We start from the raw sequence: 27856 nt of genomic DNA on the forward strand, positions 1-27856 counted from the left end.
TGCTAAAAGTTTGGGGGCTATATCCCCAAAAAAGCGCCCCCTGCAGCCACATAAATGGAAAAAGGGGGGGAGGGAAAAGGGGGAGAGCCCATATCTCGAGACCCCCTGACCCAATGTTTACAAAACTTTGGGGGTATCTTAAGAAGCTTCATCTGAAGCTCCACTAAAAGTTTGGGGTCTGTACCCCCAAAAATGCGCCCCCTGCAGCCATGGAAAGAAAAAGGGGGGAGCCCACATCTCGGGACCCCCTGACCCAATGTTTACAAAACTTGGGGGGTATCTTAAGAAGCTTCATCTGAAGCTCCACTAAAAGTTTTGTGTCTGTACCCCCAAAAATACGCCCCCTGCAGCCACAGAAAGGAGCAAATGTGCACAAGCACCCCCCCCACACACACAAGGATTTCGCGCTCTCTCTCTCTCTCTCCCTGGCCGGGCCGCACATCAGCTGATTCCTCCAGTACTCAATCCTGACTGATTGGCCAGAAGAAGACCCAGCTTGCCCACCGATTGGCCGGGGGAGGAGAATGCTGCTTACTGACGGTTATGCTGCTTACTGTCGGCCGAATTTGCCGAATTTATTCGTGAACTCCCGAACTCGCTGAATTCGGCCCCCCCCCCGGTTGTCCGCCAGTTTTGAGTTCGGTTCCTCCCAAACTAAAAACCACCGAATCAGGGGAAATTCGGCTGATTTTCAGTTCGGGCCGAACCGAATTGACAGCCCTAGAAGTGTCCACTGCTGCATTGCTGCGCTGCCCCCGCCACTCTCAGACCAGCTAGCTGGCGGCGTTTTAACAGTCTGGGTAAGTGTGGCCTGCTGTTGTTGTCCTGGGTCGTCGGTTGGGGGCGGCGCAGTCCTGGGAGACGTCGTCCTGGGACAGTAGGTTTTTTCTAATGACTTTAAAGTGGACTGCTTTATGTATGCATTAGGGAGAGCACTAGTATGGCTAGCCAAGGGCTTCAAGCAGTAATGGGAAAGGATCTTATCCAGTCCCCAGGTCATCAGCAATCAATGTTGTGTTGCTCTGATAGTTAAATAGAACTTTTTTAGAGAGTACTATTTTCCCTACCAACTTATATTTTCTTTGGGCAGGGAGGAGGTGGGAAAGTAGGTTTTCTCCTTTGCCTGACCCTGCATTTGACAAATATTTCTGTTTTCTCAGTCTGACTCTCTTTCCTTTCAGGAAGGGCAGCTGCTGGCGAAGAAGAAGCCCCAATATGCCAGCACTGTTTCCCAGAGGCTGGTGGAACTGCATCAGCTTTGGGATAAGCTGCAGGTGACCACAGAAGAAAAGGCTCAGCACCTATTTGATGCCAACCGTTCTGACCTCTACGCACAGAGCTATGCTGACCTTGGTGCATGGATCAGCGAAATGGAGGAGCAGCTTAAATCTGATGTCCAGGGGAAAGATCTCACCAGTGTCAATATCCTGCTGAAGAACCTGAAAGTATGTAATAAATCTCTTAACTCTCATGCCCTTCTCAGCTCTCAGGTAAACAGCTGCTGGCCTTTGCAGGAGATTGGTAGGAAGTAGGCTGAGTCTGGCAATGGTGTTGATACAGTACAGTTTGCTTGAAATGTGAGGCAGCCACACCCCAAATACTTCTCCAAACTGCCCATCCGTCTTTTCTTAGCGTGGAAAGCAGGAAGCAACTTAGGGACTTCCCAGGCATTTTCTTTTGGCACAATAAATGTTACTTTTGTTTGGACCTATAGTTCTTGTGTGGGAATACTGGCATGTATCCTACAGCAAAATCTGAAGCCTTGCTCTAGCCTAAGAAGTCTTATTGCAATTTAAGTGGCTCTTCATCTAGCAGAAGAGCCACAAGTTGTAAGAAGACTGCTTAAGATGGAGGAAGGGTTCAACATTTGCTGAGCGGAATGGTAGGGAGCAGGCCATTGCATTTCCTTTCCCCAGTACTTAAATTGCAATTGTTTGCAATGGGGAAAAAACTGTTTCTCCTTGGTTCTTGTAGGTTATCCGGGCTGTGTGACCGTAGTCTTGGTATTTTTGGTGTTTCTCCTGTTATGTATTCACTGTGAGGGTGAATGCTGTGTGGAATATGATTGCATATCACATCCACAGCTGGATGAAAATATATGAGTGCATCAGGTGGTTTCAATACAGAAGGAAGGTAGAGGATCTGAAAAGATCCAGTCTCTGTGGACAGAGAACCCTATTATGACTAGTGGAGTGCCTCAGGGATCTGTCCTGGGCCATGTGTTGTTCAACATCTTCATAAATGATTTGGATGAAGGAATAGAGGGGATGCGTATTAAATTTGCAGATGACACTAAATTGGGAGGGGTAGCAAATATGGTCGAAGACAGAGCCAGAATACAGGATGATCTTGACAGGCTGGAGAATTGGGCTAAAACCAATAAAATGCATTTTAACCGAGATAAATGTAAAGTTCTGCATTTATGTAGGAAAATCAAATGCATAATTATAGGATGGGGGAGACTTGTCTTAGCAGTAGTGTGTACAAAAAGAATCTTGGGATCTTAGTAGACCAAATACTGAACATGAGCCAGCAGTGTGATGCGATAGCTAAAAAGGCAAATGTGATCTTGGGCTGTATCAACAGAAGTATAGTGTCCAGATCACGCGAAATGATGGTATCGCTTTACTCTGCTCTGGTTAGACCTCACCTAGAGTATTGTGTTCAGTTTTGAGCACCACAATTTAAGAAGGATGTAGACAAGCTGGAACGTGTCCAGAGGAGGGCAACCAAGATGGTGAGGGGTCTGAAGACCAAGTCCTATGAGGAAAAGTTGAAGGAGCTAGGTATGTTTAGCCTGAAGAGGATAAGACTCTTAGGATAAGGGTGATATGATAACCATCTTCAAGTACTTGAAGTGTTGTCATATAGAAGAGGGTGCTGAGTTGTTTTCTGATGCCCCAGAAGGTTGGACCAGAACCAACGGGTTCTATGATGGAAGAGCAGGTTTTCATCTTTTAGGCAGAAGAGAACTTTTGAAGGTAGGTTTAAAAAAGAAGGGTTTGGAAACATCTTCCAAAGAACTTTTGGGAGGGTTTTTCTAAAAGCTTGTTTCAGTAGCATTAGAGATATAATTGTGACACCCGGTTGGGCTTTCTGCAAGGATGGTATGAGGAACTGTGCATCCCAAAATCCCTCACCATTATGAATATTGCTACTTGACCTGAAGATTCAGGTATGTTTGCTGCCAATTGAAACAACTCCACTCAGACTTCCACATAGGCACTTCCATCATTACATCCAGGGGCTCGCCATCTTTTCATGGCTCGGCTGTGTTCCTCCCCTTCCTGCTCCCAGTGAACCTCAAACATCATCCCAGTCCATGATCTGGGGTAGTGTGTGGCTGACAGGTTAAAAAATCTGTTAGATCTCTTTAAGAGTCGAGGTGGGGAATAACTGTATTAATTTTTTATTTTCAGGACTGGAGTCATTGTAAATATTGAACTAGATCCCAGAGCCTTAGGAGAGCTAAAAATCTAAGGTGAGCAACATTGCTTGGTGAATAAAGATTCTCTCATTTCAGCGCCTGGATGAGCAAGTAAGTATGCGGAAGAGGGAGATGGAAGAATTGCTGTCTCAGGCTCCTCCAGCCAGAGGAGAAATACATGAAGTGGATGGCAAGCATGAGGTTATTGAGAGGCGCTTCCGGGATCTTCTGGAGCCATTGAGTCAGAGGAGGAAGGAGCTAGAAACAGCCAAGGCCAGATACCAGTTGGACCGGGATCTGGCAGATGAACTGGTGAGCTGCTCAGTCTTCTGAATGTATCTTTAGTAAAAACTAGAATTCTTCTCTAACTACAGTATCTTTAGGCATGGCATTCTGATTCTGATTTAGAGGATAGAATGCTCTGCTCTCCCAACACAACCAGACTTGATGGGGCTTATGGGCAAGATGCTTCAGCTCCTCTGTGATAAGCAGAGTAAGGACTTCCCTTTTGACACTTGAATTTACATATTAATTATTCTGTATTCTAGCTCTGGGTGCAGGAACGTCTCCCCCTTGCTCAGTCCACTGACCATGGCACAGACCTCCTCTCAGTACAGTTGCTTATGAAGAAAAACCAGGTGAGTTCTACCCTCTTACCTCTGTATTTTTCCCCTGTTCGGTGAAATCCCATTTCCAGGTTGATTAGGTCTTTGTTAATATTTTCAAACATCTCAGCCATGACTACAGTGTAGCTGATATCAAACAGTATGAGAAGAATGTTCCCTTAGGACAAGTGCTGTCCCAAATAGAACAGACAATAAACCACAATCCCAGGGTGCTTCAGTCTTGTCTTCATTGAGCCTCTGTGTTGATTCTCCTTCTATAAAATGCACGTGTGCTCCCTGTGGACTTCCGATAGATGTGTTCTGGGAGTTCCTTTTCAGGGGGAACTTAATTTCCAGGAGTGTGCAGGCCAGTTCAGATCAAGACTGCATTGTGCAGGAGAAGGGACTTAAGTCTTTCTCCTCCCGCTGTTTTCCCCACCAGAAATGATACAGGAGAGATGCTATTTGCCTATTGGGAAACTTTCATCTTCTACTAATAATTACACATAAATTTCCCTGAACAAGACAAACAGCAGCTACCTGGGGCTGTTTCAGGTCATGAAAATGGCCTGGTGGCAGGAGGTTTCAGCCTCTTCTCCTTGCATGCCGTGGTCCTGATTCAAATGGGATCCACATGCACCTGGGAATTAAGTTTCCAGTAAGGAATTCCCAGCCACACATATGGAAAACCCTCGTGGCAGATATGAGGGCAGTGTAATGTGTGAACTGGCCCTCAGTTTATTTGCTATCATCCAGTCCACCCACAGTCCTTACTCAAAGGAAAGCTGGGTACCGTCTGTGTATTGATGGCTCCAAATTTCCTGACAACCTCAGCTAGGATAAATTAAAGTACAGGGTGGACAAAATTAAGTCTTCTGGAACCCCTTAGTATAATTGCCACAGGACAGAGCTAAAGTGCTCTAGCACTCCATTTGTGGAGACGAGTAGGAGTGGTACTAAAGTGTGGTGCTTCCCATTACCAATCCTAAAATAAGAAAGATGCCATGGTTAATTGTACTGAAAGCTGCTTATAGATCCTGGAGGATCAACAGGGTAGCACTTTCCCTTTCATTGTCCAGATGGAGGGTGTCTTGTTTATTAACCAGTCCACCTATATATTTTCATGCATAAGGAAAGACTGGGGTGGGTGGGGGGTACATACAGGTACATACATCTGCATGTTGAGTTCTGGAATCTTTCCATCATTTCTCATGCCTTCCACAGTGATCATTCTTCGGGCTCCCCAATAGAAGGGATAGTTCTGTTCAGGGAGCAAATATGTTTCTGAGCTTATCCAAACTCCCTTTAAAATTGTTCCCTGCTAGACTTTGCAGAAGGAAATTGCTGGGCATGCCCCACGCATTGAGGAGCTCCTTTGCAGAGGGGAGAGTATGCTGGCTGGAGCAGATGGGGATGGAGACTTCAGGGATATTGAAGAACGCCTTATGCAGCTGAGGGACTCCTGGGGTACTTTGCAAGAGGAAGCTTCAAACCGATTGCAGCGTCTGGAAGAAGCAAGTGAGGCTCAGCGATATTACTTGGATGCTGGGGAAGCAGAAGCCTGGATAAGTGAGCAGGAGCTCTATATGGTAACAGATGAGAAACCAAAGGTAAGGGTGTTTTGCTTATTAATAAATCAACGTGCGATGCTTGACGCAGGAGAGAAATTATTCTTCCCAAACGGTTATATAAATGGGCCCCATTCCAGTGGAGTCAGAGAAACATGCTTGCTAATGCCAAGACTACTGTGTCTCAGGCTCCAGTGGGAACTTCTTTGCCTCATAGCAAGTAGCAGAAGGGTAAAAAAAAAACATTTCACAGGCTTTGCTTTTTCTTGCACTTTGCAGGTATAAAGACCAAACAAGAGTCATCCTTTTCCTTCATCCCTTACTCACTGAATCAATCCCTAGAGCAGCACTAATGGAATGAATCCAGTGTGATGCACTGTGTGTGTGCTTGCTTGTGCACACATGCAAAATTGAAGTTTATAAGGAACTTCTCCCAGACCTAGGCAGTGGCAGAAATGCTGAGTCTGCAAGGAATGTCTTCCACACAAGTCGCAGGGGCAGAATTTGAAGAATATTTTACATTCCTGCATGCTGATATCAAGTGTTTAGCTAGTATTTTCCCCACCCTTGTTCAGAAGTATTTTGGGTGCCAAAAATGAAGCAGCACCTCCCCTGTCCCTCAGACTCCTTTGGGAGGTATGCAAGAAGAAAGGGGAGATGAAATTGTGGTGCCAGCCTGGCTGAGTAAACATTGGAGCTGCTCACTGGGCATGGAGGGTGAGAAATGTTCCCATTGTGATTCTCCCCACCCACAATAAATATGCAGCAGTCCAAATCTCTCCAATATATTCAACTATGTAATACCTGTTAAGTCTCATAGGAGTGTATCCTACCATGCCACTCAGTGCAGTCTGAAGCCTTCCTCCAGCCTAAGGAGACTTCCTCTAACATGAGTGGTTCTCCTACTGGATGAAGAGCCAATTCCATTGGGGAGGACTCCTTAAGCTTCACACTTTGTTGAGCATAGTGGTTGGATACAACCCGTAGCGATTTTCAGCTCCTCGTTTAAAATGGGTGTTCATGTGTTCTTCAAGCTATCTGGGCTGTAGAGGTGCTCTGCTTTCTATGCGTCACTGTGTGTACAGTAGACTACAACAGAAGGTCAGACTCCATTTGACCTGGAAGATCTGTGATTAGGCTCTCCTGTGGTGTTTTTAGGAGGCTAAAGGCAGCTGGACGGGGTCAGGAATTAGGAAGGTGAATGTTAACTATGAACCTGCAGCTGCTTTTAGCCTTTCCAAAATTGAGGGAAGTTCTAATTATGGAGCTCCCATACTTCAAACTTGAGTCATCCTCTACGTGAATGAAGTGGGGGAGGGAGAGCAGTAATAACCCATGTAACACAGGACAACAATAGAGCTAAACGCATTATAATGTAGAAGAGACAACATAAGCTCTTTTTTCCCTTTGAAATGGAAGTGGTTGGGGCTCCTTTTGGGAGGCTGGGGCACCACTTGGATCTGAAGCTTCTTCCTGTCTCTGCTCTGCAATATATTTACTGGAGAAATGGATAAATAAATAAAATGACTAAAGCAGCATGAAGGAACAGCATACTAAGACCTTCCCTTTGTGGGGGGCGGGGCAGACGTTGATTGGAGAACATCATGAGTTACAAGAGTAACTCTATGCACATTTACTCCGAAGCAAGTCCCACTGAGCTCAGCAGAACTTACTCTTTGGTAAGTGTGCATAAGATGGCAATTTCTTGGAGAACTTGTAGGTCCAACAGGCTTGCATACTCTGGGTCCTGAAATTGTGATGCAAGACAAGACCCCATCAATGACTGAAAGGATTTTGTGGTTCCAGGATGAAGAGAGTGGGATTGTGATGCTGAAGAGACACCTTCGGCAGCAGCGATCGATAGAAGACTATGGAAAAAACATCAAGAAGCTGGCTGGCCGAGCTCAGAAGCTACTCTCCACTGGCCACCCAGAAGGGTTCGTATCAGTTGTAGCAGGTAATGGCCAGGAGGCTAAAAAAGCACTACAGAACATGATGGTGACTGAACTAAGGTCATGCAGCACATCATTTTACCAACCCAAGTTGAGTTTTCCAGAATCCTAGTCCAGTCCATATGTACTGGATCGTGCCGTTTCTTTTCTTTGACAGCAAACTTGTCTCAAAAATTTTGTGTGTGTTTTCTAGGGAGCAGATCATCCGGTTGCAGGGGCAAGTAGACAAGCAGTATGCAGGCTTGAAGGATCTGGCTGAGGAACGCAAACGTAAGCTGGAGCACATGTACCATCTCTTCCAGCTGAAGCGAGAAGTCGATGACCTTGAGCAGTGGATTGCAGAGAGAGATGTAGTGGCATCATCCCAAGAGATGGGGCAAGACCTCGACCACGTCACTGTGAGCAAGCTCTGGGAGAGATGGCCATGTTGCTTAGCCTCTACAGCCTTAGCATAGTCCAGCATGAATGAGTATGATACATTGTAAGCAGTGTTACTTTGCATCTGGAGAAGACATTGCTGTGAGATGGTTGGGTGCATTAGAATTCTCCGTAGCATAGGAAGACCTATACATTGCCAATGGAGAGAGTGGCTGTTTATAAGCAGGAGTGTCTGTTATAATCACTGAGCACAAGAACGTATGGAATATGTACAGGCATATATAACATATGAGATATGAACTGCAATGAAGTTTTAACATTTTTGGATTAAAATATGAAAGATGCATTCATTGTTGAATGGGACCAGAATTCTTAGCATGCTCATACATTAATTTTGTTCTGTTTCTTGACTAGCTGTTGCGGGAAAAGTTTCGTGACTTTGCCAGGGAAACAGGAAGCATCGGGCAGGAGCGGGTGGACAATGTCAATCTCATAATTGAACAGCTGATTGATGCTGGTCACCCGGAGGCTGCCACGATTGCAGAAATGAAGGACAGTCTGAATGAGAGCTGGGCTGATCTACTGGAACTGATTGACACCAGGATGCAATTGCTGGCTGCCTCCTATGACCTACACAAGTTCTTCTATGATGGCGGCGAGATCCTGGTTCTTATCGAGGAGAAGCACAAGGAACTACCCGAGGAGTTAGGCCGGGATGTCAACACAGCAGAGTCTTTTCACAGGATGCACACGGCTTTTGAGCGTGATATCCACTTGCTGGGAGTGCAGGTAACTACTTCGTTATTAGAAGGCATGGAGAACCAATATGACAAAGCAAGGTCAAGTCTGTCCCTGATATAAACACTAGGAAGTATATATGTGAGAATACTTCAGGGATGTTATCCACTATCTTTTCACATTTTGCTAGTTGATTTACTTTGCAACTTAGTGGAGTCTTAGGTTGGAGGCATGTTGTTCCAAAGGGACAGTTTGAGTGTCGGTGTTGATGACTTGATTGAGAACTACACTCCTTGAAAGATTTTTTAACATACTAAGTGAGATTCTTCCAAATATCTCTGAGATGAAGGCTCAGAAAGGGCAAATGTCTAAGTCATTATCGTACAGAGCCCTAGTCAGAGATCTTTATTCAAAAGAACCCTATGAAACAGGCTATTAATGTTCCTATTTTAAATTTAGGAAAACTGGGACTGATAGAAAGTTATCTGTCCAGTCTTGGTTGAGTGGAGGATTTGAACTCAGGGTTTCCCAGAGTTCAATGCCAAGTCTTCTTTTCTTGGGACTTCTATGACAGGTTCATCATTTCCAAGAAGTGGCAGCACGTCTGCAAGCAGCCTATGCTGGGGAAAAGGCAGTCACTATCCAGAAACAAGAACAAGAGGTCGTGAAGGCTTGGAAGGCCTTGCTTGCAGCTTGTGAGGGACGGCGGGATCAGCTGGTTGATACAGCAGAGAAATTCCGTTTCTTCAGCATGGTGCGGGACCTGATATTTTGGATGGAAAATGTGATACGGCAGATTGAAACCCAGGAGAAGCCCAGGTAACAGGGTGGTGGAAAGGAATCAAGCTTCTTCTTGGTCCTTTTCCCTTGCTGATGACAGGTGAACCCTGTGCAGGCTTGAGCATTCCCATTAGTGTTGCCAACCACCAGGTGGGGCCTGGAGATCCCCCAGAATTACAACTGATCTCCAGGCTACAGAGATCAATTTCCCTGGAGAAAATGGTTACTTTGGAGAGTGGACTGGATGGCATTATAACTCACTGAGCTCCCTCCCCTCCCCAAACCCTACTGTCCCCAGTTTCCACCCCCCAGGAATTTCTTAACCCAGAGTTGGCAACCCTAATTCCAGTGGACCTTCCCTCTGAGTTGTTTCTTTGATTACGTTCTGAAGGTGCAACATTCTGGAAAGCACTCATCAGTACATAATATGTACCTCTTCAGGGCCTAACGACATGTTATATTTTTACATATCCACTACATGTTCACCCTGGGGAGGGAGGGAGGGAGAGAGGGGGGGGAGAGAGAGAGAACGAGAACACACAAAGGTTTCCCCAACAGTGCAAATAGCACACACCCCCAGTAGTTTCATATCAGGGGAATGCTGAAACCCCTTCTTCTAGTGCAGTGCATTCCTCATCTGAGTTAGGCCCCCATACGCTTGAGAACTGAGTTCCCAGTGGGGAACTCGCAGTTAGCACCTGATTGAAAGTCAACATGGGGAACTCAGATGCAACCCGTGGAAAAACATAATGGTAGTTAGGCCCCATATGCCAGGCACAGGGTTTGTATGTCTTTGGGAACAGTTGTCTGGAGTTATCTTGTATCATAACTGTATAATGTCTAAAGGAGCTCTGAACTTTTCAGTGCTGCATGTTGCCTTTTTGAGAATTGCTGGCTGTTAAAAATGTCCTGCTTATTCTCAAATAACTTCCACATTGAAGGGATGTTTCATCTGTGGAACTTCTGATGAAATACCACCAGGGCATTAAGTCTGAGATGGACACCAGAGACAAAAGCTTCACCACCTGCATCGATCTCGGCAAAACGTTGCTACAGCGCAAGCACCATGCTATGGCTGAGGTGAGCGTTTTCATGCATGAGCCTGGCCGCAGAATAAGGAGTAAGACAGACTGCACTGAGCATGTGCATGTGCTGCCTGTTTTGTAGGTTCACAGAGGTGTAAACAATGGCAGTGGCTTGCAGGAACTGAGTCTGCTTTAAAATTTGTGCCAGCGCAGCCATTTCTACTGACCTTTCCACTATTTTCTCTAAAAAGAAGGGGGACACTGTTTGCCATTTGTTGCAGGATGGTGTGGAGTGTAAAAATTCTACAAGCTGGCAAGAATTATGGACAAAGAAAGAAACAACCAAATTGGGCAGGAATTGAATTGGATTTAGAGAGTGGAAGCAGATTTTATGGGATTGGTGGAAATCATCATCAGAAGATGGCCCAGTGTGATGTAGTGTAGTGGCTGGAATGTTGGACTGTGACCATGTGGAACTGGGTTCAAATCCCCATTCTGCCATGAAGCTCACTGGGTGACCTTGGGCCAGTCACTTTCTTTGAGCCTAACCTAACTCAAATGGATGTGATGGGGATAAACTGGGGAGGGGGAGAGGGCACGTATACTACCCTGATCTCCTTGGAGAAAGAGTAGAATAAAATCGAATGAATAAGTAAATGGCCCCAATTTTCCTTCTTATCAATAAAGCCGAACCAAAAATGAACTCGAAAATAGCCGTTTTGGCAATATTCGGGTTTTAGTTTTACTGAATACCAAAACCTGGAAATAAAGCTGAAGCCGGATAGCCGATTTCTGAATCAGCCGAATAGGTATTCGGCTTTTTTCAGCTTCGGCTTTCCCCAGGCTTTTCCTATGGGAATTTTTTTAATGAGCTCTGGGGGAGGCATTTTTGGAGGTAGAGTTCCCAGATTTTCACAGTAGCTTCTCCTTGCGTGAACCCTGAAGTTTGGTAAAGTTTGGGTCAGGGGGTCTGATTTTATGGGTTCTGGAAGGGTTGCCCCCTCCTCCATAGAGAAGCATTGTAAACTTTAATATACATCTATGGAGGAGGGGGGGTGACCCCTTCCAGACCCCATAAAATCAGATCCCCTGACCCAATCTTAACCAAACTTCGGGGTTCATGCAACAAGAGTCCCTTGAAGCTACTCTGAAAATTTGGGAACTCTGCCTCCAAAAATGCCGCCACAGGAGCTTTGAATAAATCCCCATGGACCCAAATTTTTTCAGTAAACCCAGAAATAAAGCCGAAGTATCCCTTTACCAGTATTGGTATTTGGCTTATTCTAGGTTTACCAAAAAAATCCGGCCCAATAAACCCAAAATTTGCCAAAAAAAGTTTTCACAACCCTAGCACAGACTTCCCTGCGCCCCTAGTGGCTGCAGCTGGATCTGCATCAAAAGGAAAATCACTGGAAAGGCATTCGGCTGGACGCAGCATGACACTGGCTTCAGGGGCCCTCCAGCTGACTTGGACCCCCTGAACTTTGTCCCCCACTGTTCCCCCCATTGGCAACCCTGCCTGAAGTAGGACTACTCTGTGAGAAACACACCCTGAAGCTCCTTTTCCATATACAATTTGTTGCATGCTTCTTTCGGTCCTGGCCCGTCATTAAGGGGATTCTCACACTATACTCAGACTTCTAATGACAAAGTAAATGGAACAAAAAGTGAGTTGCAGTGAATAAGTGTTATGTCTATATGTTACAGCAAATCCATTAATTTGTGAACTGGTGACATTAATAAATAATATACTCACATGAACACTGACAGTTATGCAGATGTTGTTTGTCAGTATTTACCTGTGCATTTGTGTGTGTGCACGCGCATGAAAGGGGGAAACCGGTAACTAGATTCATCTGGATGGTCGTGATTTGCATATAAATACACTGGCGGTCTAGTCACTATGTTTTGAGCATTCATTGAAACAAATTTGAAAAGATCATATGTGTTTGGTTGTTCATATCACAGAAAGTCCAAAGGTGTTCTTGTTTCCAATAATACCAATATGTGTACTGGAGCCTACCAGTTTTTCTATTCAGTCTCGCCCACTTGAGCTCCTTACTGCCAGCCCATAGTTTAAGTCCCATTGTACATGGCTTTATGTCATTTGGGTCTCTCAATCCTCCTCATAATCTCTTGGGTAGTCAAGAAGGGGCCGCCTCCCTCTTTTATTAGCAAGAAAGCTGGTAGGACCCAACCTTAAATAGTTAATATGTAAATAAAACACATAACTAATTAGTATATTTTATGAAATAGTGAAAGATGCAGAATAATTCCAGAAGTGTTTTGGAAGAAGAGTTGTGTGACTCCTAGTATTCTGCTTAAGTCTGTAGCTCCACAATTGGTTGTAGTGCCTATAATTATTTAATTTAGGAGAAAAAACAGCTTGGTTTGAATTAGAATATCCTATTAATATGTCTGTACCAGGCATCAAAGAGACAAGAAAACATATAGTTATTTTTTTAAATTTCCCCCCTCAGTTGTAAGAGTTTGGCACATGACTAAGTCATTTTTCTGCCAGTTTTCCCAGTAAGCTTGTTTTTTGCATTGTAGAGGATCCAATTTGAAAGCAATTGTTGAGAAGATTTTTCAGAAGAAATATTATTTTTCAACCTTGACAGATGACATTTATAGGGGCCTAATTTTGAATTGGGCAAGGGATGGAGGCCCGGCTCTACTCATCACACCAAAAAGCAAACAAAGTGCTCTTCTTTAAACACAGGGTCTACTGCAGTCACATTCAAAGTGTGTGGGAGCAGGATGCAATTTAAAGGACCAAAGGGGTGCATTTTTTCATCTTGCCAGGCTCTAATAACAAATTTGAGTTGAACTGGGAGGGGGAATCACCTGAGGACGGGGTAGAGGGAAGCATGAATGGGAGGGCAGGGTTGCCAACTTTTAAACTTTTTAAGCTGTCCTTTTATCATCAGTTTGGTCGGCAGCAAATACCAGGTTATATTTCCCTCCATGTCATGAAGAGCTTCAACTGCCCGTTTCACATTAAGCTTCTATTACAGGGGGCAGAGGGCATTTCTTCAAGCCTGCTGGCAATGCTGGTTGCACACCCCTTTGTTCCTTGAAATTGCCAGTCCCATTTTATACATGAATGGGGTAGATTCATAAATGAAAATGCTGCTTCTGTGATATTTAGTTTGGGCCTTATTGTTATACTTTTGCTCATGCACACAGTCTTTCTAACAGGGCAAAGAACTATGGGGAAAATACCACTCTCCATCTGTAATGTGAGGATTTTAATATGCGTTTTAAGTGCTGTATTTCATTCACAATAGCCACAGTCCAGCACAGAGTGAAATCAGTGGGCTCAAATTCACTTAATTCTGCATAGCCTTGTGGCTGTGCAAGATTACCTGCCTTGTTTGGGATCCTCCCCTTTTTAATTACACAAAAATCACGATTCATATAAGTATTATGAGTAAATAAAGCAAACTGCAAAACAAAAACCTCTATATTGCATCCAAACTAACATGAAACTTGTGACAGAAAAATGCCTTTTTCTTCCTTTTCAGATTAAAGATAAGCTGATGCAGCTGACAGAGAAGAAGAGAGAAATGGTGGAGAAGTGGGACAGGCGCTGGGACTGGCTTCGCTTGTGTGAGTGCTGCACCTGCTATTTACTAGTGAGGCTGACGTGAAGAGTTGATGGTGATGCTTTTCTGGTTGGGCCTTGGAGATCCATGAGTAGTTCCAGCCAAAATGGGATTTCTGTACATGACTTGTGTACTCTGCAAGCTGGGCTCTCCTGCATAGTCTCTAAACACTTATTCATGCTGTGTCTGCACTTGTCTTTTCAAACTGCAACAACCTCCTTCTCTGTTAAGTTCAGAAGAGGAAATTCTTTACTTCTGCTTTTTCTGCACAGACTTTCCAGCACTGGAGTTAAATTATGGCAATTCCTGATTGCTGAAAAGAACAATAGTGGTAATCTTATATTTCCTACCAGAGCATTTAGTAAACAAAAAGTGGAATAATGAAAGGAGAAACCTACCCAGCTGTTTCTCCGCAGGAGGATTCTGGACTCAAAAAATTCCTATAAATTATGGGGATTCACCAGTGTCTAGCATTAGATCCAATGTTATGTGGCTGGATAAAGCACACACAGGGCTCCTACATAAATGCTGAATCTCTGCTACCCCACAATCCCTCAGAGGTTTACTGCCTCTGAATGTGGAGGTTCCCTTTAGTCACCATGGCTAGTAGCCACTGATTGACCTATCCTCCATGCCCCAATTAGGCTATTTTAAAATTTAAAAACTTAATTGTGAGACACTTGTGATAAGTGCTTGAGGCAGTTAGTATCCTTTAAAGAGCAATTAATTAATCACTGATAAAATCTAAATCAAATAGCTAAAAACCATACAACCAATAAAAAAACAAAGGGGGAAAAAGAAAACCACTCAGTTAAAAGCCAGCTGAAGCAGAACTAATCCAGGATATCTTGAGAACAAAGTGCTTTCTTGGTCTAGTTGGAAACTTTGCCTTTTAACACCAAAATAACAAAATAGAATAAAATATATTTGGGTTGGGCGTTGGTTGTGAATGCCTCTTGCATGTGGGTATTTTTACACTTCAGACATTGCCCATTTTCACTTTTGGATCTGAGTATTTAAAAGAGCATCAGAATTTGAGGTTCTCTCATTTTCTGCTCCTTACAGCTACTGAGGTGGAGTTTGTGTAACACGCCCTGCTGTTTTGTTATGTTCACAACAGTGCTAGAGGTGTGTCAGTTTTCCAGAGATGCCTCAGTGGCTGAGGCATGGCTCATTGCCCAGGAGCCCTACCTGTCCAGTGGTGATTATGGACACACAGTGGATGGTGTGGAGAAACTACTGAAGAGACATGAAGCCTTTGAGAAATCCACAGCCACCTGGGAGGAACGTTTTGCAGCATTGCAGCGGCTCACCACAGTAAGTGTTCCATGAAAGAAGAACTTTTCAGTGCCTTGCAGAAAGGATTATTGTGATATCCATGGAAAGTACTTATAGGACTGGTTGAAAAAGTGGCCCTAAAATGTTTTTAGAAGCCAGACGTGTCTATGTAAGCGTAAAATCTCAACTCTTGTTCTTTGGTGTGTAAATTTGACTTTGAACTTTTCATTTGAAGTTTTTCATTAAACTTATATTTCTAAAGAAAAATATTAGGTCAACAATTTTCATTTTAAGATTTTTATTCTTGTCAGAAAAGAATGTTAGCAGAAGTTTTGGTTTTAGTGCTGTTTGGAAGCATGAGCCTACAAGTACATCCCTTGGTGAAACCATGGCTGTACTTATGGCAAACTTAAAAGTGAGCCAGGCTCATGAAAAGTGTGTGTGTGGGGGTATAGCCCTATGTTTTACTGCTTGACATATGAAAATGTGCCTTTTAAACAGCGCCAGCAAAACACAATCGTTATTTTACAGCTTGAATTACTAGGAAAGAGAAAAATCCCAGAGGAGCCTTCTCAGCACAAAGTAGCTAAAACCACAGACCTGGAATACGACTTTGAACCAGAGGCAGAACATGAGACAGGGTAGGTTTCCTGTATATAAGCTACATTCTGATCAGATGGTTCTATGGCTATGGGTAGCACTAGGTGCAGATAGATAGATTGTTTATTTATGGCCCTTAGCCAGATAAGCACTAGGTGCAGTGTTTTTGTGTTTAAATCTTTTGAATTATATATATATATATATACACAAACAAACCTTTTTACAAATCAGTAATCAAACATGATTAACCAAAATAAACCAAACCATTATCCTTCTTCATTTGGGTCATTTCTGACCCTAAGGTGCTTTCTTACCCAAAGGAGAAAAGGTACAGAGGTCCCTATATATACCCATCCCCAGATATAAGTATCTGGAGGTGGACAATTTTGAGAAGGCAAGGAAAGCCTTGAACAGGCTCCTCTCACCTGGACCTCTATTCAAGAAGTCACTGTGCATTAAAAGCAACCATTGAAGAAAAAAACTTATGTGACAGGTAGTTTGGCACCAAATTTCTATAATATGGGGTAACTTTGCCTCAGACTGCATTTGATGTGTTCTGTGCTTATAAACAATGTAGTCATTTCTGGCCCAAGATATTCCCTTCATAATTGTGCTCAGATCCTACAAACAGCTATCCTTCATAAGAATCCTGTTTTTACATACAGCAAAAATCCACACAGTAGTCATTATCAAAGGGTCAATTTCCACAAGATGGAGTTCACTCTGGTCCTAACCTGACAGTCATACATAATTTGCTTGTTATCTTCACACATGCTGTTCTTACTCTAGACTGGACTGCAACACCTCACCTTCTTGTACCCTGCGAACTTTGTCTCGGGGAAATCAACCCTCATATATGTACATGTTTTTTGAAACTGTGGTCTACTTGATCCCAATACCTTATTAGTAAAGTCTTTTTTCTGCACAAATGGGTTAAAAACAGAGCGAGTGAAATAAAGCAAGAACATATGATAGGACCCTTGCCTCCAGATCTTAGATCTTTTTCAGGTGTAATAATTATGGCAGTTTCTATGGAATTTGGATCTATTGTCTGCCCTATCAAAAAGGCCTATAAACTTGTGGAATTGTGCATTCTGATGCTTCTTAGGGCAGCGTTTCTCAAACTGGAGATATAGCTACCTGGGGAGAACATAAGGTCACCTTATGTACTTTCTTATTAGTAAATGTTCTTTTTAGAGTTTCTGCTAGAATTGATAAAAGATAATAGGGTCATTATGAGTTCCTTTATTACCTAAGACAGAAGATGAAGTGGTATGTATCAGGGAGGAGACATTGCTATAGAATTTGCACAGGGGGGGTGGAACACAGCAAGAGATATAGCAAAGAAAGATATAGCAAAGAGCAGACAAATATACCCAGTGCTATGTAAATGTGGTGGGTGCCACATAAGATTTATTGTTTAGAAGGTGGGGCAATTAATTTTGTACACTTTGAGAAATGTTGGTTGAAACCCAGCAGAGCAGCTACATATTACTGGTTCTTGTAGGTTATCCGGGCTGTGTGACCGTGGTCTTGGTATTTTCTTTCCTGACGTTTCGCCAGCAGCTGTGGCAGGCATCTTCAGAGGAGTAACACTGAAGGACAGTGTCTCTCAGTGTCAAGTGTGTAGGAAGAGTAATATATAGTCAGAAAGGGGTGGGTTTGAGCTGAATCATTGTCCTGCAAAAAGTATCAAAGGTAATGTGCTAATCATTGTCCTGTAAGTATCAAGATAATGTGCTAATGAGGGTGTGGTATGTTAATATGGAACCATAATATCCTGAAGTGATCGGTTAATGTGTGAAATCCAAAGCTAATCTGCATGGCTATTGTGGACTGTAGTCTTTGTTAGTCTGGAGGTTTTCACGACAGGAAGCCAAGCCTAGCCTAGACTACAGTCCACAATAGCCATGCAGATTAGCTTTGGATTTCACACATTAACAGATCACTTCAGGATACAATGGTTCCATATTAACATACCACACCCTCATTAGCACATTATCTTGATACTTACAGGACAATTATTAGCACATTTCCTTTGATACTTTTTGCAGGACAATGATTCAGCTCAAACCCACCCCTTTCTGACACTGAGAGACACTGTCCTTCAGTGTTACTCCTCTGAAGATGCCGGCCACAGCTGCTGGCGAAACATCAGGAAAGAAAATACCAAGACCACGGTCACACAGCCCGGATAACCTACAAGAACCAATGAACTCTGACCGTGAAAGCCTTTGACAGCTACATATTACATTTCCTACACCTGGATGGCCCAGGCTAGCCTAATCTCGTCAGGTCTCAGAAGCTAAGCAGGGTCAGCCCTGGTTAGTATTTGGATGGGAGACCACCAAGGAAGTCCAGGGTTGTTATACAGAGGAAGGCACTGGCAAGCCACCTCTATTAGTCTCTTGCCTTGAAAACCCCATAAGAGGTCGCCATAACTTGGCTGCGACTTGACAGCACTTTATACACACACACACACACACACACAGATTAATCTTCGCAGAGAGGAGAAAAAGTGTATTTTGCAAAATTTGGTGTGTGACATGAGTGTGCTTCCTTTTCTTTTGTTGAGAGTGCAAATTAGGAAAATGCCATGCATGTCTGCTCCATGCTGACAAAACCTTTACAGGAAAATAAGGCTTTGGAATGCATGTAGGAGCTAGTATTCTTACATGCTTCTTTGCTTGGCAGAAAGTTGAGCAGACAAAGCTCGAAGCCTTGAAGTTCCATCCTCCCTTTCCCCTCTGCATCAGGTTCCTTTGACCATTAATACCTTCACTGACCACTTTCATGACCCTGCACTTCCTTGTCTGAAGCCTGGTTTAAATGTGACACTGGCGAGGCAAAAGGGCCACACGGCTGTTTTGCATGAGCAGCAGCCCTGATGCTGTTCAAGTGCAAAATCTCGTGGTTGAGATCTTCTGCCTTGCCAGCAACACATTTAAATCAGGCTGTGTTACGCTGCCTTTAGCATTCTTGTCCTGTGCTGGGTGTATCACCAATTAGTATTTTTAAACTCTGGTATTTTGGCAGAGCCAATAAGTCACCTTGTGAATGTAGAGATGCGATCTTTGTTGAGTATGAGCTGCAGTTTTTTTCAAAAACAGAGGGGTTGAGATGGTGCCCTCTTGTGGCCATGATAATTGTCTTACAGAAGACATTTAAATTCCAGGTGACTTGCTAAAATCTGATTTGAGTGACTGTTTCCCATTAAATTCAGTTATCATAATTGCTTAGAGACATTTTGTATTACTATTTAACAAGACTGGTTGTGTGGTACTTTGGGGATATATTGAAAATGTATGTCACGTCTTTACTTTTCAATTTGTACTTTGCTAAATGACTTTCTTCTTTTAAACCATTCCAATTTTTGTAGACCTGAAGAAGAGAGCGAGAAGGCAGGGTTAAGTTTAGAAGATGCTCTTTCTCCTGCTGCAGAAGACTCATCACTGGTCAGTTACAAATTTTAGCTTCTCCTTCCTGGAAATCTCAGCAGCTTAAAGCTGCTTTCCTGGTTTGTTGCCTGTCTTGGTGAAAAGCATGTGAACACTGTGACCATGTCTCCAGTATTCAGTTATTTACAACTTTACCTTGCAGTATTCTTCACTTGTCAAAGTTCTACCTGTGTCAACAGATCAAGTACCAGGAGATGGAGCCAAAACATATTTGGCTAAATTGATTGTTCAGTTAAATAAAGATGAATGTCACTATTTTAAAATGTACCATAGAATCCCCATTACCTGAATCTCATTTACCTTGATGCTCTTGGATTTCTAAATTCCCTGTCATATCTTCTTTATGGCCCTATTGTCCATGTAGTTCTATGTAAACATACCTATTAATTCAACAGACTTATACACACCGCATGTCTCTCCAGCCATCTCATTGAATGAAGTTGTACTGTGTATAATAATTGTATTGTTTTGCTGAACAAAAAAACTATACATATTTTCCTACCTCCCAAGTTGGAAGATTTAAAATTTGTGTAAACAATCACTCTTTATAAAAACATTTGCAGAATTAGGATGTTTTTGATCTTCCAGGTCCCACAGGTTCATTTGTAGGACTGTTTGGGGAGGGGGAAGATACCAACCACACCCATAGTGATTGTATTGAAGAGTAGGGCTGTTTTCTATCTGACTCAAATGGCAGGTTCTGGGTACAACCATTTTAAGCAATTGTATGCACAGGTATTCTGCTGCCTATACACGTTTCCCAATGGAGATCTTGACAACAGTGCACAATAGTGCACAAGCCCAGCAGGCCATATATATAGCAGCTTTAGGTGTCTGAATCTTTAAGCATTGTTGCAATTATTGTCTCATGGAGTTATAGCTATAGAAAGAAGCATGGTATCTGGGAGCTCTTATAAGAAACGGTTATATTTTTGAGGGCTCCATATTACATGAGAAGACAAGACTCACTGGAAAAAACAATAACGCTAGGAAAAGTTGGAGGCAGTAGGAAAAGACGAACCGACATCAGATGGATTGGCTCAATAAAGAAACTATGGCCTTCAGTTTACAAAACCTGAGCAACACTGTTAACGATAGGACGTTTGAGAGGTAATTAATTCACAGGGTCACCATAAATTGGAAGCAACTTGACAGCACATAACACACAGTATTACACCACAGAAACATGAAGGAGAAGAACACGCACATTCTCCTTCTCTAGAGCCTTTGCAAGCCTGATACAGAGATCTATATTGCTCTACAACAGCTCCTAGTTTCCAAGTGGTTTTACTTATTTCAGCTGTATCAAGTCAGTGAATGACACAGATTGATTCACTGCCAGATCAACATGCTGTTACTGTGGAATATTTCCTGTTCTTTACTCACAGCTTTGAATCCTGAATGGATCAAGAACAAAAATGTTTACTGGAAAGTCTACTTGCATACATGAGAGAGGAGCTTTATTTTTCAGGCATTTGGGATAATATCTTACATGTCTGGGAACTTTGTAGCCAATGGTATATCAGCAAAATATTTTTAATATTTTAACATTTTAACACATTTAAAAAGAAGCATTTGTCCCTCTTTCTTTCCACTCAAGGAATCAATTTAGACTTTGCTTTGACTGATTGACTCACAATGAGAACAAAACCTGAAAGCTCATGCTGATAGACATTGTTCCAGAACAGGCTGCTTAATCATTGGGCATTTCCTAGGCATCCCTGCATTATAACATCCAGGCTTCATTAATCCAGGTGTATGAACCAGAATATGCTTTCATGCTACTGTGTAAGTATAGTGAAAAAACCTAGTGAAAAGAATATTGGAGTGATTATAACTACAGAAACATATAGAATGTTTTTTGTAGCGAAAGAAGAAAAATCACATGATGGAATTCCTGGAGTTTTCCCTTCTTTACAACCAATTTACTAAGTGGTCCTGGGTATATTACTTTTAGTTGCTGCTGATTTGGTTTCCCTAGGTGAAAAATAGGCTGATTTTACACTTTTGTGCAGGAAGAGGAAGATTATCATGGCAGAGGGTACCATGTTTCTTAAAAGAGCTGGAGCTTTTGAGTTCTGTGGAGAAAACATTACTTTATATGTTTCGTTAATGCTATGTGTCTTACAGATGCTTTCACACAATCAGAATGAATGGATTGTTGGGATATTCCTTCATGACATCGCCACAGGGAACGTCTTTTTAAAAGTCTAAGGCAGGTTTTGCACATGTGCCTTGGGTTCACATTGTGCCACTCCCCATGCGCTTCTCTGAATGATGAGGAAGCACCACATATACACAAAATACAACCAGAATACATAGGCAAAGCTGCTCTAAGCGATGCCAGCAAAATGCAGACAATAAATAATTGCCTTTGTTTCTTCTTACTATGAAGTTTTAGGCATCATTTAGGTACGGTAATCTCTGTCTTGCACATGCATGCATATTTATGTATTCACTCACAACCCACCCAAATTATATATTCTAAGGAAATTGTGTATCTGAGCATTTAAATTTCTCTCTACAAGCATCTAAACATTTCCACTGGGAAGTCCAAGTCATCTCTGTTTTTCAGGAAAATCATGTGCAATGATCAGGCCTTGCTTTCCAAAGGATGTTATATGCACCACTTTTGTTACCAACGCAAGACATGGAACTCATCAGATGATCTACAGACAGGACTTTCTGCTGCCAGATTTTTCTGCCACTTCTGAAAAACTTCAGGAAACTCTGGGGGAAATTCTGTTGCCTTATGCAAGCCTTTATGCTTCTCTGTGCCAGTATTTAGTTCTCTGCCTTCTGTCTCTTTTTCTTTCACTACTGACTTCCTTCATAGTTATCCTAGTTTTCTCTTTTACCTTAGATCACTGGTACTGTTCTCTCTGATGACATCCTGGAAACCCCCTTTGTGTTCTGTTACCCCCCATTATTTAAAGACAGTGGGGTTTGGTTTTGTTTTAATCGAGCAATCAAACGAGGATCAAACTCAGTATCGTATTATCCAGGCTTCTTTTTCAACTGGCACCTGTTTTTTACACATGTAAGATCTTTACTGGATATGGCATCAAAACACCCCCTTTCTCACTCTGTGCCTGTCACGCCCTTGTGTTTCTTCTCATGCATTTTTGCCTCTGTCTTTGGAATGGCTCTGAACTTCAGAAGGCACAAACCTCCTGCCAGTCTTGCCTCCCAGACCGTGGCCATTCTTGAGGAAGGTCCTTTCTAAACACCCAGCACTGTGAGCCTTTGTGTGCCTTTGTGCAGGGTAGTTGAAGCTGCAGCTTCATCTCTGCCGTAAAGCTTTGAGAGAGAGCCTTTTCAAGCCATTCTGAGATCCCTTAAACTGTTTGTTTAGACTTGATGACAACTTGTTCTGACAACAGCATGGAACCTCTGGCAGTCATTGATGGAGTCACTGTTTTTAAAAATGTATTTGTTATACAAATTTGTACCTCACCTTTCAGCTTTTAACAAAAAGTACCAAAGCAGCTTACCAAAAAAGCATTTCTATTATTAAACATAAGACCTGGAGGCCTGGAGTAGTTTTATAAAGAGTGTCAAAAAACAAACACCCAAACACACACACCCATGTGTCCCTTTTCATACCTGCTTATAGATTCTTCTCAGCCTGTGTGTTTCTATTTTTTAATTCTGGTGATGGCTGTTAGAGTTGACAGTGACAGTAGGGTTTGTATGGGAGGCACTACATTTGGTTTGTAGTAAATCACAGCAACCAAGATATTGTTTCGTAGTATTTTGCAATCCATAAGCATTTTGTTTCACAGGCAATTTGGAAGTCATTTTTCTTAAGTCCCTTGAGGCTTGGCTGCTCCTCTGGGTCCTGTTTACTGTGATCATCACTCTGCAAGCCTTTCAAAAAGTTGACCACGTGTATGAGCAAGATACTCCATAGCAGACTGAATGCTTCTGAGAAAGCATATTTCTATAGAATGGTTCACAGAGTTGAGATTCTATGGAGACAAAGCAATGCCGGGGCACATATGCCATTTTTTCAGCCCTTCTCCCACAGTTGGAAGACACATTATGAAAAAACAAAACACCAGTTCTAAATGCACTGGTGCTGTGTTTCTGAATTGATGGTCATGCAGGAAGATGGATTCACAACTGCATTTCAACCTTCCTATGCAAATCAAGTCAAGTTTATTGTATAAAGCCATAGACCATTACAATCTAAATCGGTATAGGTTAAAATATGCAAAACCAGAATCATTAAAAGAATACAAAAATTAAAAATTAAAATACGCCCATTCAGCTCTATCCAGCTTTCATGGTTTGCTTCGCCCTGATTTTCTTAGCTGCCAGGCCATACAGTGCCATTCTTTTGGAAATATATGGGTCCTTATCTGACAGCAAATAGATTAATCTATCAGCATCAGATGATAATGGTGACCCTGAAAGAATGTTTGCCAGAAACTTGCTCAGTGTATAAAGGACAGGCCAGGATATAATGGGGGAGATCTTTCACTGAACCCTCAAATAAACAAATGTGTTGAGCCAGAGGTATTTTTTTTAAATGGCCTGCAAGGAGCTCCATGGGCATGGTTTGGAAATGCAACGATGTAAGGGCTGCTCTGAGGCTGTATGTTGTAATGTCTGCCAGGTAAGAGGCTCTGAAATGGTCTTTTTTATCAGTATAAACCATGGGGCGAATTTCATATGGGCATCTTCTTTATAAATCAATCCTTGTAGTTCTGAATTGCTCCCTGAAGGCCGGAGCATATCATCTGGGATGGAGAATTGGGAGATGATATTACCAAGATGATATTACGCTCAATATCCCTATTTTGCAGTAGGTGAAAACTGCTTTTACTGAATGAATCAGTGTTTTTTAAGTTATATTTTTTCAGTGTTTTCAGGATTATGAACTGAGCTCAAGCTTTCATTGAGGGGAGGCCAAGTTCTGCCCTCATAAGGGCTGGTGGTGTTCCTTTTGGTAAAGCCAAGATGTGGCTCTTAAACATATTCTGAGTAACTTCCAAGTTGGATAAAATTTGTTCTTTCCACCCCCATATTTCAGTGCCATACAATAAGTGAGGAATTATCTTACTAATATAAAGCTTAAGAGCTGGGTCTATAAGAAATCCACCCCTGGTGTAATAAAATCTCATAATAGCTCCTATGGACTTTAAGGCTGAGGACTTAATGATTGAGAGGTGGGCATTCCAGTTCAGAGTTTCACTGAATGTGATGCCCAGGTATTTAAAGGGTTTATATTGCTCAATCTGTTGTCCTTGTATACTCCAGGGAAATTTTTTAGGTTTTTTCCCAAGACCACAAGCTTGGTTTTGGAATAATAGATCATGAGTTTTTCTTCACTACAATACACACCCAGGTTATTAAGGAGCCTTTTTAAACCAACTCTGGTTAAAGATAGTAGAGCCATGTTGTCTGCATACACAAAATTGTGATTTTTTTGCTGGCCTACAGATGGGGGTACAAAAGCAGGGTCTGTTAGCTTTGGTACGATGTCATTGTTATACAGGTTAAAGAGGAGGGGCGCAAGAATACACCCCTGCTTAACTTCCTTCTCTGTAGAAATTTTGTTTGTTAATGTTAATGAACCTGAAGTGCCCACCCTAATTTTTGTTTATATATCCAAGTGGAGCTCCTTAAGATGAAACAACAATCTTTTATGGATTTTGGTCTTTGCCAGTTTGCCCCGTAATCTTTCTCTGTCGATGGAATCAAAGGCTTTGACTAAGTCAACGAAGGCCACGTATAAAGCCCCCATTGGGCCGTTCATGCCTATGCTAATTGATGAAGTATTTGGCAGTTATCTAAAGGCCTTGACCTCTCCTAAAGCCCATTTGGTGAGGGTATAAAATCTGGTTCTCAATAACCCAAACCTCAAGTTTTCGCAACAGGTATTTTCCATATATTTTTAATGTTGTATCTAGGAGACTAATTGGGCGATAATTATTGGGATCAGTCTTGTCCCCTTTTTTGTGGATGGGGACTACTATGGTAGTCTTCCAACCAGTGGGAAATACTCCCAGATTACATATCTGGGTGAACAGTTCAGCTAAGATCGGGGCCCGCCAACTACGAAAAGCTTTGTACATATCTGTTGGGATAAGGTCCTCTTCGGGAGCTTTACCTGAGGCTAAAGAAGATATAAGATTTCCAACTTCTGTTTCTGTAACTGGGGGCCATTCAGGTAACATGTAGGGATCACCTTCCTATGCTTTACAGCATATGTGTGAATGGTGGACTGCATGTTCCATCTTTTGCATTGGTCATTACGAAGCTCCAAGGAAGCACAGCAGGATATTTTATAGCCCAGTTCTTTGACTTTTTGAGGTATTTCTGTACAGCGCTGAGAAATACTATGCTGGGAAATCTCAGACAGCCTATCAATGATAGTCCAAAAGAACAGGGCCCAAGTGAAGGACAAGAAGGGTGAAAAATTATTAGGAGGTGTGGGGTAGAGTGCTAATGTGAACATGCAAAAAGATATTGCAGAGCTGGAAAAAGTACAAAGGAGGGCAAACCAGGATGATTTGGGGGTTAGAGCACTTTTCATATGAAGAAAGGTTAGAGAGCCTGGAAATTTTCAGTCTAGAAAAAAGACTGTTAAAGGGAGACATGATAGAGATATATATAATTATGCATGTGGTAGAGGAAGTGGATAGACAGAGCCCATTCTCCCTGTTCTATACTATTCGATCTGAGGGGCACCTGATGAAATTGTTGGAAAGCAGGTTCAAGACAGACAAAAATAAATACTTCTTTACTCGACAAGTAATTAAATTGTGAAATTCACTACCAATGGGTATGCCACGAGCACAGATGGCTTTAAAAGGGAGTTAGACAGATTCATGGAGGAGAGGTCCATCAACTGCTACTGGCCATAATGACTAAAGAGAACCTCCTTATACAGAGGCAACAAACCTCTAAAACCCAGGGCCTTGGACTGTATGCTGTTTGCTTGGCCTTCTGGGACAACTGGTTGACCACTGTGTGAGAGAGGATGCTGGACTAGATGGACCACTTGTCTGTTGTAGTAGGCTGTACTTCAATTCTTATACTTTGCTTGGCCATTTCTTTGGCATATTCTTTTCTTACATAATAATGTTTGGATTTTTAATGCCACACTGTGCTAGAAGCTCAGCTGTTACAGGTCTGGGTATACATTATTTTCAAGTATACATTATTTTCAGCAATTATGTTGACATGGTTTTCCCCATATGTGTGGCTTAAGTATGTTTCACAGTTACATAGTTATAGAACACATGCAGCTGGGGATTACATTCAGAGCAGTGAGAAAGCAAGAAATGTTCTGGTAAAAGGTTAATGGTCATGTTCCCAAAAACAGCTTGCTGATCTAGGACTCAGCAGGAGACTGAGCTTTTTACTCCTTTAATGTGAAAGGTTTACTGGGGAATGTGGAATATCTGTTCAGTCTGCCTTGGAACCAGTGTGTACCACTGAATGCCACTTCAAAAAGCCAAAATTCAAGATGGTTCACACAAAGCATCGGCAAAGAGGTGATATTTCCGGAACCTGCTCCAAGACCAAGGACTGGTGCCCCACAACTACCCACCCCTTCAAGACATCTGATTGAGTTGTAGCAGCCTAGTCAATAGGCACACTGCAAATAGAATTAATGATCTCATTCTACTAGTGCCATACCTGCTAGAGAGGATGAGCTTGGAGGTGTTGCCGGAGTTTGGAGATGCAGATTAAAACAGCTGTAGTCTCACAGGCTGGTCTTAGGTGAATTTTTTTTCTTGACACTTTGTTTCCCCCAGGTTGTTGCAAAAAAAAAGGGGGGGACAACATATTATAAAGTACACTATTTTAGCAGCCTTCCTGAAGGTCACTTCCCTCATTTGCGTAACAACTTACATCCACTCAGTTCAATGAGGCCCAGATGAATCTTGCAATGTTGATGCATATCAGGCTGCATCAGCATTGGCAGCACAACTGGAAGCCTGTTTCTCTCATGGATCTCCTTTACTGGGTCTTACCTATTGCTGTTCTATACACACCCCTAAGCCCCAGAGACTTTTCAGTAAACCTCTTACACTGGCCTGGTAATTTTATCAAACTCAAAAGGCAGCCTAAGTCTAGACAGCTTTTGCATTTGTCATCAAGGAAGAAGAATGTGCTATTGAGTTGCAACTGACTCATTGCAACCCCAACTTTGGGATGTTCTGGGCAAGTGATAATCAGAGGTGGTTTTGCCATTGCCTTCCTCCGCGTAGCAACCCCAGTCTTCCTTGGTGGCTTCCCATCCAAGTACTGACCCTGCTTGGCTCCCAAGCCCTGATGAGCTTGGGCCAAACTGGGCTATTTAGAGTGAGTGCCCCAACGCCCACAACAATCGTATGATCCGTCCAAATGACCTTATTCAATAAGTTCACAGCATTTTTAGTCACTCTGCAAGACCCAGTTCGCAGATGATGAAATGCTGAT

At 42.5% G+C, this 27856-nt stretch overlaps 1 protein-coding gene across 1 annotated transcript in view; it reads left to right on the top strand.

Annotated features, from left to right (window-relative positions):
- The window catches only part of SPTB (spectrin beta, erythrocytic), a 110495-nt gene that overhangs the window by 70132 nt on the left and 12507 nt on the right, over positions 1–27856 (top strand). The window contains exons 19-31 of the mRNA XM_056852031.1: positions 1182–1445; positions 3524–3739; positions 3976–4065; positions 5358–5642; positions 7407–7537; positions 7746–7950; positions 8345–8719; positions 9243–9487; positions 10390–10528; positions 14001–14085; positions 15202–15398; positions 15891–16000; positions 19339–19414. Of these exons, the coding sequence (XP_056708009.1) occupies positions 1182–1445; positions 3524–3739; positions 3976–4065; positions 5358–5642; positions 7407–7537; positions 7746–7950; positions 8345–8719; positions 9243–9487; positions 10390–10528; positions 14001–14085; positions 15202–15398; positions 15891–16000; positions 19339–19414 (2418 nt within the window). The remainder of the gene's footprint in view (positions 1–1181; positions 1446–3523; positions 3740–3975; positions 4066–5357; positions 5643–7406; positions 7538–7745; positions 7951–8344; positions 8720–9242; positions 9488–10389; positions 10529–14000; positions 14086–15201; positions 15399–15890; positions 16001–19338; positions 19415–27856) is intronic.

The sequence above is a fragment of the Euleptes europaea genome, chromosome 6 (genome assembly GCF_029931775.1).
Source record: "Euleptes europaea isolate rEulEur1 chromosome 6, rEulEur1.hap1, whole genome shotgun sequence".
In the NCBI taxonomy this organism is placed as follows: Eukaryota; Metazoa; Chordata; class Lepidosauria; order Squamata; family Sphaerodactylidae; genus Euleptes; species Euleptes europaea.